This window comes from Crocuta crocuta, unplaced genomic scaffold (assembly GCF_008692635.1).
Source record: "Crocuta crocuta isolate KB4526 unplaced genomic scaffold, BGI_CrCroc_1.0 scaffold396, whole genome shotgun sequence".
NCBI lineage: Eukaryota > Metazoa > Chordata > Mammalia > Carnivora > Hyaenidae > Crocuta > Crocuta crocuta.
In genome coordinates, this window is record NW_027533259.1 from 3,252,314 (window position 1) to 3,266,061 (window position 13,748).

The 13,748-nt window shown below is 37.4% G+C and overlaps 1 protein-coding gene across 3 annotated transcripts in view; it reads right to left on the reverse strand.

The window, feature by feature from the left end:
* The window catches only part of FAM185A (family with sequence similarity 185 member A), a 62,099-nt gene that overhangs the window by 5,552 nt on the left and 42,799 nt on the right, over window positions 1-13,748 (reverse strand). For all 3 annotated transcript variants that reach the window (XM_077746960.1, XM_077746961.1, XM_077746959.1), the window contains one exon: window positions 10,956-11,090. In XM_077746960.1, coding sequence (XP_077603086.1) covers window positions 10,956-11,090 — 135 coding nt within the window. The remainder of the gene's footprint in view (window positions 1-10,955; window positions 11,091-13,748) is intronic.

Consider the following 13,748-nt stretch of genomic DNA (forward strand, 5'->3'; position numbering starts at 1 on the left):
AATAGGCTTAAGGGGCGCCTGGGTGGCGCAGTCCGTTAAGTGTCCGACTTCGGCTCAGGTCATGATCTCACGGTTCGTGGGTTCGAGCCCCACATTGGGCTCTGTGCTGATAGCCAGCTCACAGCCTGGAGCCTGCTCCAGATTCTGTGTGTCTCTCTCTCTGACCCTCCCCTGCTCATGCTGTCTCTCTCTCTCAGAAATAAACATTAAAAAAAATTTTTTTTAATAAAAAAAATAAAAATAGGCTTAAAAAGCTTCTTCGTGGGGTGCCCTGGGTGGCTCAGTTGGTTAAGTGTCGACTTCAGCTCAGGTCATGATCTCACAGTCCGTGGGTTCGAGCCCCATGTCGGGCTCTGTGCTGACAGCTAGCTCAGAGCCTGGAGCCTGTTTCAGATTCTGTATCTCCCTCTCTCTCTGCCCCTTCCCTGCTCATGCTATCTCTCTCTGTCAGACATAAATAAAAAAAAACATTTTAAAAAAAGTAAAAAAAAAAAAAAAAGTTTCTTCACTAAGGTGAGCTTCTCCCTTCCCCTCCCATTCCTGGCCTCCACCTCTCTCTCCCAACCCTATGACAGACTTTATTTACCCTTGGTTCAAAAGGATAATTCTGGTGCTGCCTTATTAGATTTAGCTTCAATGATTCATAGTTGGAATTCCCTCTTTTACATTAAAACACTATTGACCACCCATTATGGGAAGCACCGTGCTAAACTACTTTACATCTTTATATTCAGAAGATGTACAAAGACTAATATCCTCAAAAAGTTTACCAAATGGCTAGGAGAATAAATCATAAACTTATGAAACAACATGAAAATATCCTGAAATTTTATTATTTTAATGCATATATTTCACAAATAAAGCCTCTAATCATACACAATTCTATAACCAAATATTTCAATGTTGTCAACATTCTACAAGTATTTACAGCCTGGCCTTGACAAAAATGCAACCCCAGGCATCTTAACAACAAATCATTATCGACAAGAAAGTATTTTTGAACTAGTGCTCAAAATTTTTTTTTAATGTTTATTTATTTTTGAGACGGGGGGGGGGGGGGAGACAGAGCACGAGCAGGGAAGGAACAGAGAGAGAGGGAGACACAGAATCCAAAGCTGACCTGTCAGCACAAAGCCTGACACAGAGCTTGAACCCATGAACCAGGAGATCATGACCTGAGCCAAAGTCACATGCTTAATTGACTGAGTCACCCAGAGGCTCTATTTTTAAACTAGTTTTAATGGTTCCCAACACTACATTTTCTTTCAATTACCTAGAATAATAACAAAGTCAACAGACGTTTAGACTTTGAGCGAGTAGGCAATCAGTTTTGCCCAACAATTATTCTCAAAAAGACTCTTTTCCTCAAACTTTTTATGTTTAATTCCATCCACTGTATTCTTCATCTCAGACATTGTCTCCATTTCTGGAAATCCAATTTTCCAGAAATCCAATCTTCCATGTCTTAACTTTATCCTATCTTCTAATATGTGGAATGCAGTTATAATAACTTATTTTCCTTCTCTCTAATTCTGACATCTGTATCTGTTCTGGGTGGGTTTCAACTGATATTCCCTTTATTATAGGTCATGTTTTCTTGCCTTTTTTGCATGTCTGTTAATTTTTACTTGGATGCCAGGCATTGTACATTTTATTTTTTTGGGTGCTAGATGATTTTGTATTCCTATAAATCTTGAGCTTGGTTCAGAGATGCAGTTAAGTTACTTGAAAACAGTTTAAGCATTTTATCTCTTGCTTTTATGATTATGGGATACATTTTTATCCCATGTATACATTTATAATCATCATTATAACCAAGATATAAAACTCCTCTATCACAAAGGAAGTCCCTTGTGACATATTTATAGTCTTATCCTCTCTCTTCCTAACTTTTAGCAACCATTTGTCTATTCTCCGTTTCTATAATTTTATCATTCCAAAAATGTTATATAAATGTGTATAACATTTTGAGACTGGCTCTTTTCACTCAGCATGCTGCCCTTAAGTTCCATCCAAGCTATGTATATCAATAAAAATTTCTTTTATTGTTGAATAATATTCCATTGCACAGACACACTACAGTTTGTATAACTATTTACTGATAGATATTTTCATCATTTCCAATTTTGGGGTATCACAAATAAAGCTAACCTTTTGAGTACAGGTTTTTATGTGAACTTTAAGTTTCATTTCTTCAAGACAAATGCCCATGAGTATAATTGCCGGATCATATGGTAGTTTCATGTTTAGTTTTTTAACAAACTGCCCAATTGAATATATCATTTTACACTCTTAACAGCAGTGTAAGAGAGATCCAATCTCTCCACATCCTTGCCAACATTTAGTATTATCATTTTTTAATTTTACCTATTCTTTTCTTTTTTAAATTTTTTATTTATTTCTGAGAGAGAGAGAGAGAGAGAGAGAGAGAGAGAAAGCATGAGCAGGGGAGGGTCAGAGAGAGAGGAGACACAGAATCTGAAACAGGCTCCAGGCTCTGAGCTGGCTGTCAGCATGGAGCCCGACTCAGGGCTTGAACCCACAAACTGTTAGATCATGACCTGAGCTGAAGTCAGATGCTTAACCGACTGAGCCACCCAGGCACCCCTATTTTACCTATTCTAAGAGGTAGTATCTTACTCTGGTTTTAATTTGCACTTCACTAATGGCCAGTGATATTGAATGTTTCCGTGTTTTTATTTGTCATTTTATATCTTCTATGGTTGCATTGTTTATTAAATCTTATGCAATCACACTTTTATGAGCACAAATCATTTTTTCTTCATTACTGGGAAAAGTATATTCAGGGTAAAATTTGACTGTGATTCAGTATTTCTTAAATGACCAAAATAAATACAAAAAAAAAAAAACCAACCAAAAACAAAAATCCCCAGGCATTACAAACAGAATTCACATGCTCTAAGACTGGGACCTGCACTTTGATCTCTAGTTTAGGGGTGAGCAAATTACAGGCTATATGCCAAATCTGGCCTGAGGCTTGTTTTTATGGCCTAAGAGCTAAGAATGATTTTTACATTTTTAAAGGGTTATATTAAAAATAAAGACTATGTATGTAGCCAGCAAAGTGTAACATATTTACTATCTAGCCTTACAAATAAAGTTTGCATATGAAAAGAAAGAAAACCTGTTTTGTTTTTTTTTGGTTAAACATTACAAATAAAGTTGATATCTAATTATTTATAACATTCCCAGAATCTTACACTTTAACAAAATGATGGGGAAACAAAAACACATTTAAACCACAATCTGGAGCACCTGGGTGGCTAAGTCACTTAGGTGTCCTACTCTTGATCTCAGTTCAGGTCATGATCTCATGGTTTGTGAGTTAGAGCCCCGAGTTGGGCTCTGCGCTAATGGCATGGAGCCTGCTTGGGATTCTGTCTCTCTGTCCCTCACCTGCTTGTGCTCTCCCCGCCTCTCAAAATAAATAAAGCACAAACAATCTGAAGGCAGTTTTTCTACATTAACTCCCTGTTAAAAGTATTTTTTAAAAATGTTTATTCATTTTTGAATAACAGAGAGAAACAGAGAGAGACAGACAGAGCGTGAGTTGAGGAGGCGCAGATTGAGAGAAGGAGACACAGAACTCCAAGTAGGCTGCAGGCTCTGAGCTGTCAGCACAGAGCCTGATGTGGGGCTCAAACCTACGAACCGTGAGATCATGACCTGAGCTGAAGCTGGACACTCACTTAACCGACTGAGCCACCCAGGTGCCCCCTTTTAAAGTATTTTTAAGCAAACAGCCATAAGCCTATAGCATTCTTCATTCTCTTATTGAATTTCTTACATGTCATCCTAAAGCACATCTACATGACTGATAAATCCATGTGCTATAAGCTTGGAGAAAACTCAAACTTCAGAGTGTTCTAAAAAAAGAATTATTTCTATGAGTCATATCAAACACTAGGGTTCCCCCCCACCCCCCATCTGGAGAGAAAGCACTGTCTCTAGATCTAACAGTGGCATTCAGTGGGCTTAGTTCCATTTCAACCTCTTTTCCAACTCATGAATCAGTTTTCCATTATAAATCACAATACCATTAAATGTATAACTCTCTGGCCTGAAAACAAGCTGAGAATTCTATTTTGACTTGGGGGTCAGATCCCAAATGAATTCATTTTTTTTATATGCTTTACACTTCTAGTTGACTAAAATAAAGTGAACCCAGTAGTATCACCTTCCATACTAAGCAGATGAGGACAGGCATCATTTGGCTGTCAACATACTTTATCTCTAATACTCTTTAAACATCTAAACTGGGGTCTTGGAGACACAGGACTTTGTACCACATGCAGTTTTGGGCTCAGAGAATGTCCTGATATACCACAGTGAGGTTTTATATCTAAGTTGATGAACTAAGACTAAAAGCTAATAGAGAAGTCAATTTCTTCCAAGAAATGTCTTACCTAAGCCATTCACCACCTCTTGGAGCACAAAACTTGGAACCAAGGATCTTTAAAAAATTTAAAAATGTACTCCAGAGAATACACGCTGTGCACAGCTTTTAAAGTAGGTAAATATTTCAGCCTGAGAGTCCTAGGCTTTCTTTTGACCTCAGAATAGCATTTAATATTTGTAAATCAGTTTAAGAATTGTACAATGTACAGTTATTAGTGACAGCAACAGCAAGGGAAATCATGAAGCAGGAAATCAAATGAAATTACAAGGCTGACACATCAAACTTGTGGGAAGCCTGAGCCCTACGGACTAATTGTTACTGGCATGGCTTCTTGCAGAAGTCATGCTACAGATACAATCCAGACCTCTTAGCAGTGAGGGTATTTCTGTTTCTATGCCTCATAGGCTCTGTAAGGAAGGCCCAGATGAGCTGAGCTCAGCTGCCTATAATAACAACTCACATATAAAACTGCTCATTATTTCCAAAACTGGGTTTCAGATTGGAAATCTCCACCAAAAAAGCAATCTTCCCTGATTTTCTAGTCCTCCTAAATAACTCCATCCATCTGATAAATAGGTTCTATGGCCTTCTGGGCACCAAAGAGTTTTAGAATCAAAATGAAATATGTAAGTTTCTGTATAATCAGTCACTTGCTCATATGGCTCTCTCCAAAAGGGACTACTATGTCTCAGAAGTGAGGTCTCTCTGCACACTCTTAATGGATTTAACCTAATATCAGAGACAATCTAGAGATACATCTGGGGCTCCCAGTAAGTCATGTGGGGACTCTACAAAGAAATTCTACTGATCAATATCTAGATTCTTGTGCTGTGAGCAGGAAATAAACTTTGTTCTACAACTTGGGCCTTCCTGGTTTAGGAATGAGGGGCTACAATATAACATAGTAACAAAGAATACACAAAAAGAATAGGCTGAGGAGCTTCATAATAACCAGTGAGGTAAGCATGTATCTTCCTCATAGCATCCATTTATCTATTTCTTCAACCAAACTTTGTTGAAGGCTTACTTTATTGTTGAGTTTAAGATAGATTACTGTGGAGTCCAGTCCACAGAAAGAGCTCTTTTGAATTACTGCAATAGCTTGTTAGTTAGCTTTTCCTTCATTCACCATTGTCCTTTTCAATCTTTCTCCATTCAATATTCAGTGAACTTTTTTTTAAAGTTTATTTATTTATCTTGAGAGAGACAGTCCCAATGTGGGGCCCAAACTCACAATCTGTGAGATCATGACCTGAGCCAAAACCAAGTCAGACACTTAGCCAAATGAGCCACTCAGGTACCCCTCAGTGAACTTTTTTTTTTTTAACGTTTATTTATTTAGTTTTTAGTTTTGTTTTGTTTTGTTTTTGAGAGAAAGAGACAGAGACAGACAGCAAGCAGGGGAGGGGCAGAGACAGACGGAGACACAGAATCTGAAACAGCTCCAGGCTCTTAGCTGTCAGCACAGAGCCCATAGCGGGGCTCGAACCCACAGACTGCAAGATCATGACCTGAGCTGAAGTCGGATGCTTAACTGACTGAGCCACCCAGGCACTCCCCGCTCAGTGAATTTTTTATTGCATAGATTTGATTGTGTAAACCCAGATGAAAACCTTTTGGCACCTTTGTGTTGCACTTAGTACAAAGTCCAAATCTGCCCTATATGATCTGACCCCTCCCAAATTCTCTAGCCTTCTTGTATGCCACCTTCCCCCTGCTCTCTATACTCTAGCTACATTGTATTTCTTTCACCCATTCAAACTCACGATGGTAGTCTAATTTAGATGTGTCACACACATGCTTTTACTGTACCATATACTTATCTCTACTACAACTTTTATTGCCCTTTGTTGTGCTCACTGACTTGTCTTGCCTTAATATAGTAGGATGTAAGCTTCCCAGATGACAGAGAGACCACAGTCTATTTTCTTTCATTCCTAGTTTCTAGCAGTGCCTGACTCAATAAAAGTTTGTTGAGTGACTGACTGACCAAATAAAGGAAAACACAGAAGACAGGAAGGGGAGGTAACATTTGTTTTTAAATATATTTTGCCTGAGGTAGTACTGGTTTAGTGGAATAAAAATGGGCAAGAAAAAAAGAGATCAGGTCTGCAGATACTGATTTTATCCAGCAACAGGACTAGTAAGTGTTCCCAAATGATTTAATGAGGTCTTTTTTTAACAGCTAAAGTGTTGAGAATAGAGTTTTAAAACTGAATTAAAACGAAATCTAGACTTCATGATTCTATGAGTAACAACAGAAAATGACAAATTAACTGTAATTTGTAATTTAAACATTCTTAATATATATAAAATAATTTGATTACATTATGCAGAACATATGAAACAAATTTATATTATTGCTTTAGATTACTGGGGCCAAAAAAGTTAACTCTATTGTCTCCTTATTAAATTCAAGAGATTAGATCACAAGAAGTTGATTCTTACTACATTAAATACAGTTAAATCTTCATCAAACTTTCACATCACTAAGAGTTTGCCCATTAGGCACTGAGTTAGATCTGTACAGGTCTTATTTTTATTACTTGTTATGCTTTTTGTTAAGATCCTATGATTTTTAACAGATTGTTTTCTTTAACCTTTATAACCTATAAAACAAATAAAGATATACCTTGCTTTATTGCACTTTGTAGACACTGTATTTTTTACAAATTGAAGGTCTGTGGCAACCCTGCACTGAGCAAGTCTACTGGCACCTTTATCATTTGCCACTTTGTGTCTCTCTGTCACATTCTGGCAATTCTCACAATATTTTAAACTTTTTCATTATTATTATATTTGTTATGGTGATCTATGATCAGTGATTTTTTTTTTTAATTTTTTACTGTTTTATTTATTTCTGAGAGAGAGAAAGAGACAGCATGAGCAGGGGAAGTCAGAGAGAGAGGGAGATACAGAATCTGAAACAAGCTCCAGGCTCTGAGCTAGCTGTTAGCACAGAGCCCGACGCGGGGCTCGAAGCCACGAGCTGTGAGATCATGACCTGAGCCGAAGTCGGATGCTTAACTGACTGAGCCACCCAGGCGCCCCAATGATCAGTGATCTTTGATGTTACTACTGTGACTGCTTTGAAGCACCACAAACAGCACCCACGTAAGACTGCAAACTTAATTGATAAATGAATATGTTCTGATTGCTCCATGGACTGGCCAGCCTCCATCTCTCTCTAGTCACCCCTCCTTACTCCCTGAGATACAACAATATTGTGCCAACAGTATCAGGCTAGTTAAACCTACAATAATCTGTAAGTGTTCGAGTGAAAGGAAGAGTCATACATCTCTCACTTGAAATCAAAAGCTAGAAATGATAAAGCTTAGTGAGGAAGCCTTGTCCAAAGCCAAGACAGGCTGAAAGTTAGGCCTCTTAGGCCAAATGGTTAGTCAGGTTGTGAATGCAAAGGAAAATTAAAAGTGTGACTCCAGTGAAGACACAAAAGATAAGAAAATGAAACAGCCTTATTGCTGACATGGAGATAGTTTTAGCAGTCTTGATAGAAGATCAAACCAAAGACAATATTCCCTTAAGCCAAAGGCTACTCCAGATCAAGGGTCTAACAGTCTTTAATTCTATGAAGGTTTGTTTAGGTAAGAAAGCTGCAAGAAAAAGGCCTGAAGCTAGCAGAGGTTAGTTCATGAGGTTTAAGGAAATAAGTGGTCTAATGTAGAAGCTGCAGCAAATTATCCAGAAGATCTAGCTAAGACCATTAATGAAGGTAGCTACACTGAACAACAGATTTTCAATGTATACAAACAGCCTTATACAGGAGGAAAATGCCACCTAAGACTTTCATAGCTAGAGAAGAGAAGTCAATGCTTGGCTTCAAAACTTTGAAGGACAAGCTGACCCTCTTGGTAGAGGCTAATGCTGCTGCTGACTTTGAGTTGAAACCAAAACTCATTTACCATTCTGAAAATCCTAAGGACCTTAAAAATTATGCTAGGGGCACTTGGGTGGTTCAGTCAGTTGAATGTCTGACTCTTGGTTTTGGCTCAGGTCATGATCTTGCCGAATGTCTCAGTCTTGGTTTCAGGGTTGGAGCCCTGCACTGGGCTCTGTGCTGCCAGCGTGGAGCCTGCTTGGGATTTTCTTTTTCCCACTCTCTCTACCCTTCTACCACTCATGCTGTCTCTGTCTCTGAAATAAATAAAAAATTTTTAAAAACAAAAAAATTAACACTAAATCTACTCTTCCTGTGCTCAATCAATGGAACAACAAAGCCTGGATGATAGAACACCTGTTTATCACATGGCTTACTAAGTACTTTATAAAAGTCCACTGTTGACACCTATTTTCAGAAAAAAAGATTCTTTCCAAAATATGACTGTTCATTAACAATGCAGTAGTCACTCAAGAGCTCTGATAGGGAGGTATAATGAGATTACTGTTCTCATGCCTGCTAACACACCATCCATTCTGCAGCCTATGGATCAAAAAGTAATTGCAACTTTTTAGTCTTATTATTGAAGAAATACATTTCATAGAGCTATAGCTGCCATAATAGTGATTCCTCTGATGCATTTGGGCAAAGTCAACTGAAAACCTTTTGAAAAGGATTCATTCTAGATGCCATTAAGAACATTCACGATTCATGGGAAGAGGTTAAGATTTCAACATTAGTAGGAGTTTGGAAGAAGTTGATACCATCCCTCAAGGATGGCTTTGAGAGGTTCAAGACTTCAGGGGAGAAAGTAACTGCAAATGCGGTGGAAACAGGAAAAGAGCCAGAAGTAGAGTTTGAGGATGTGAATGAATTGCTTCAATCTCAAGATAAAATTTTAATGGATCCAAAGATGCTTTTTATGGACAAACAAACAAAGTGGCTTCTTGAGATGGAATCTATTCCTGATGAAGATGCTGTGAAGATTGTTGGAATGCCAACAAAGATTTAGAATCTTATGTAAACTTAGTTGATCAAGCAGCAGCAGAGGTTGAGAGGATGAATTCTAATTTTGAAAGAAGCTTTCCTGTGCATAAAATGCTATCAAACAGCATTGTGTGCTACAGAGCTATCACTTGTAAAAGGAAGAATCAACACTGCAAAGTTCACTGTCGTCTTAAAGAAACTGCCACAGCCACCCTAACCTCCAACCTTCAACAACCACTACCCTTATCAGTCGGCAGCCATCAACACCAAGGCAAGAAGATTATTACTCATTGAAAGCTCAGATGATGGTTACCATTTTTTAGCAATAAAGCATTTTTAATTAATGTATCTGCATTGTTTTTTTTAGATATAGTGCTATTGCACACTTTAACAGACTACAGTATAGTATAAACACAGCATTTATATGAAACCAAAAATATTCATTTGAATTGCTTTACTGCGGTGGGCTGGAACACAGTACCACTGAGGTACACCTGTACTTAAAACTGAAACCTAATCTCATGAAGACACTCCACAGCTACCACCGCCACCACCACCACCACCACACACACTTTTTCAAGGCTGTTTTGGTAAGATTTAAGGAAAATTTCACCAGCATTAATTCTTCTTTTTTTTTTTTAAATCATTTATATGTATTTATTATGTATACAATAAATATTTTAAAAAGTAATATCAGTCATCAATGTAGCCAAAGGTAATTTTAAAAAAATATGCAAAAGCCAGTCACATTTCTGGGACTGAGAATTTTTTATATTGAAAGAGCAAGTTTATAATGTGCCTAATACCAAACCAAATTTGTGTTTATTCCAAAGTTACAAAGGTAACTTTAAATATTGCATTCTATGTATTTAGATGATTTTTAAGGACAACAGTTAGAAAGTAGCTTTACCAGCAAAAAAAAAAAAAAGTTAATGACTTAAAAAAATATTAAATCGTGGTAAAAAATGCATAATATAAAATTTACCATCTAAATCATTTTTAAGTTTACACTTTAGTAGTGTTAAGTATATTCACACTGCTGTGAAAGAGATCTCCAGAACTTTTTCTTGCAAAACTCAAACTTTATACTCATTGAACAATTCCCCATTTTCCCCTTCCCCTACTTTCTGTTTCTATGAGCTTGACTACTTTATATATCACATGTGAGAAAAATCATACAGTATTTGTCTTCTTGTGACTGGCTTACTTTACTTAGCATAATGTCCTCAAGGCTAATGCATATTGCAGCATATGGCAGGATTTCCTTCCTTTTTAAGGCTAACTAATATTCCACTGTCTGTATACCACACTTCATTTAACCATTCATCCATCAATAGACATTTAGGTTGCTTTTACCTTTTGGCTACTGTGATAATGCTGCTGTGAAAATGAGTAGGCGAATCTTTCTATCTCTTGGAGATAAGAAAAATATTTTAAATTGCTTTCATTAAGTGAGAGATTAGTGAGTGGTTCAAATTAAATGTCTGCATTGTGCTACTGATAAGTAGCTGGAAGAAAAGAGTGTCAAACACCAAAATGTGACAGTGGGAAGTAATAAAAGACTAAAACTGCAGTTACCTATACCATATTTTTACCCATGTATGGATGATATGACTATTCACCTTTCATAACAAAATGCAGCACCCTTACCAGTAATTATTACACCATCATCTTTATGAGCTTCAGCCATTTCTTGAACATGGACTTCGGAGTTCACATCAACCTCTTTCCCTGATAACTCTAAATGAGCTTGAAGAGAAGATGTGACCTTGACAAGAATAGAACCTGTAATAAATTTAAACAAGTTTATTAATGCAAAGAAATCAAAAGTACCAAAGGCTATTTGAAAAATGACTGAAAGGGCAGCATTGCCACTAGAATGCTGTCTTTACTCCTTAGCATATTCTATTTAAACAGCAGTGACTTGGGGTGCCTGGGTGGCTTAGTCGGTTAAGCGTCCGACTTTCGCTTAGGTCATGATCTCGCGGTTCGTGGGTTCGAGCCCCGCGTCGGGCTCTGTGCTGACTGCCAGCTCAGAGCCTGGAGCATATTTCAGAGTCTGTATCTCCCTCTCTCTCTGACCCTCCCCTGCTCACTCTGTCTCTCTCTCTCTCTCTCTCCTAGAAATAAGTTAAAAACATTAAAAAAATAAATAAATAAACAGCAGTGACTTTTCCTTACTCCAAAGGCATGCACAGTAATTCTTCTCAAGGATATGGGTCATTAGAACATAATGAACTTCTCTTCCAAGAGCTCTATCTAGTCAGCTTATCCAGTATCATAAAAGTGAGTAGTGTACTACACATGTAGTTTGTAGACAGTATTTACCATTGAGCATTTACCGAGAGTAAGACAGCTTAATTAGATTGTCTTGTTTAATCTATATATCAACTTTATAAGGTATTTGTATTCCCAATTTTACTTATTCAAGTTCCCACTGGCATTAGTGTTGCAAACTAGATTCACTTCAATGACAACAAAGCCCATCCATGCTCTTAACCACTGTGGTATTTCACATACTGCTACTTCATCATATTATTGAGCTTCTGTTTTCACTGATCACTATGACACAACCAGAATCCTAAACTCTCGTATTTTCAGTTGTACCCTGTGTGTATATGTTGGGGTGGGAGGTGGGGTGGAATGAGGGAAATAATAATAATAAAAAGGGAACATTTGAATTTCAGCTGACTCATGTTTCTTTTCAGTGGACATCAGTCTTTCTGTGTATGAGACAAGACATTCAACTTTATTTCCACTACATTCTTTTTTTTTTTTTCAAATAGTTTATTGTCAAATTAGTTTCCACATAACACTCAGTGCTCATCCCCAAAGTGCCCNTTCCACTACATTCTTGAAGTAATTTAAGCTTTTAAAGGAGGAAATAAGAAAAAGTGCTCTGTTAGCTAAGTAATAATTTTCCAAAACAATTACCTCTGTTGGGGTTGCAGTGCAAACTCACCAACACACTCCTCTTTCAGAAGTTTTTCTTTCTCTGTTTCTAATATATCGAAGAAAATAAATAAGAGCACCCTGCCATAAAACATTAGGTCCATTTCCTCTGTGGACAAAAGTGGTCAGGATGACTTTCATTGTGAATATTGCAAAGATTCCTTTTAAAAGGCACTTATTTATGGCTCACTTTTGTCTTTTGGTTTGGTTAACATCAGCTTAAGTTTCCCTAATTTCATACCTTCTCAGCATTCTCAACTGTAGCTGGAAAGTCTGGGCTAAGACTGATAAACTCTCATAATCATCCCTCAAAAAAGGGGGAAATAAAGTATATCACTATGACTGGGTTATATTATTTAAAAAACAAACCTTGCTTTTCAAGATTTAAATGTAAACTATTGACAGGAGATTCCCCATAACAGCAGACATAAGGGATTTAGGTTTAAAAAACCCCACATTTTAAAAACCTTTTTCTAGGACTTTTTATCTCTAAACATATCAAATGTGGCAATTTTATGAACACTTTTTTCTGTTTTTAAATGAAAAAGTGATGTTAAATATGCGAGAGCTTTAAAAATGTTAAACAAGATAGGGGCGCCTGGGTGGCTCAGTTGGCTAAGCGTCTGACTCTTGGTTTTGGCTCAGGTCATCATCTCATAGTTCGTGAGTTCCAGGACCACATTGGGCTCTGAACTGACAGCATGGAGTGTGCTTGGGATTTTTCTCTTCCTCACTCTCTGCCCCTCCCCAGCTTGCTCTCTCTCTCTCTCCCTTTTTCAAAACAAATATATAAACATCATTTTTTTTAAAAATTAAAAAAAATATTAAACAACACAACCAGCTCTATCCTCATTTATCTCCACATCCTCAAAAAACAAAAACCATCACTACCAAAACTCCATTACTGTCTGTGAAAGATGAATTCTCATGACGTGAAAAATTTTCCAAATGTCCCGTCTTTAACACATTGTTTAGAAAGGAGAACTCGTGCTATATTTTCAACCTCTTTCACTTCATAAACTATTTTCATGGGTACTGACATCAATCCACACTGGCGTGGAGCCTACTTAAATAACATTTAAATCAACTTGGGGCTTGAACTCACAACCTTCAGACTGAAACCTGAGCTGTGATCAAGAGTTGGACACTTAACCCACTGAGCCACCCATGTACCCCTCAACATCATTTTTTAAACTCAAAAAGTGGACTAATACTAATTGTACCATTTACTGAAGGCATACTATATAGAATAGTGGTTTCATCAAGGACAAATTTCAAATGGAAAAGTAAGTCCTCAGATGCAGGTCTGACTCTTAAGCCTATTGAATACGGCCTTTTTGAAAGAATTAATAAGGTCACCATGTTAACTCATAGGAAGAAAGAAAACAAGCATGCAACATTCTTTTTCACATGGCAAAATGAAGAACATCTAAGAGACTCAAGTGGTTGGCTCCTGAACCCTACAGCAAGCAAGACAGCAGCAGAGCTGGA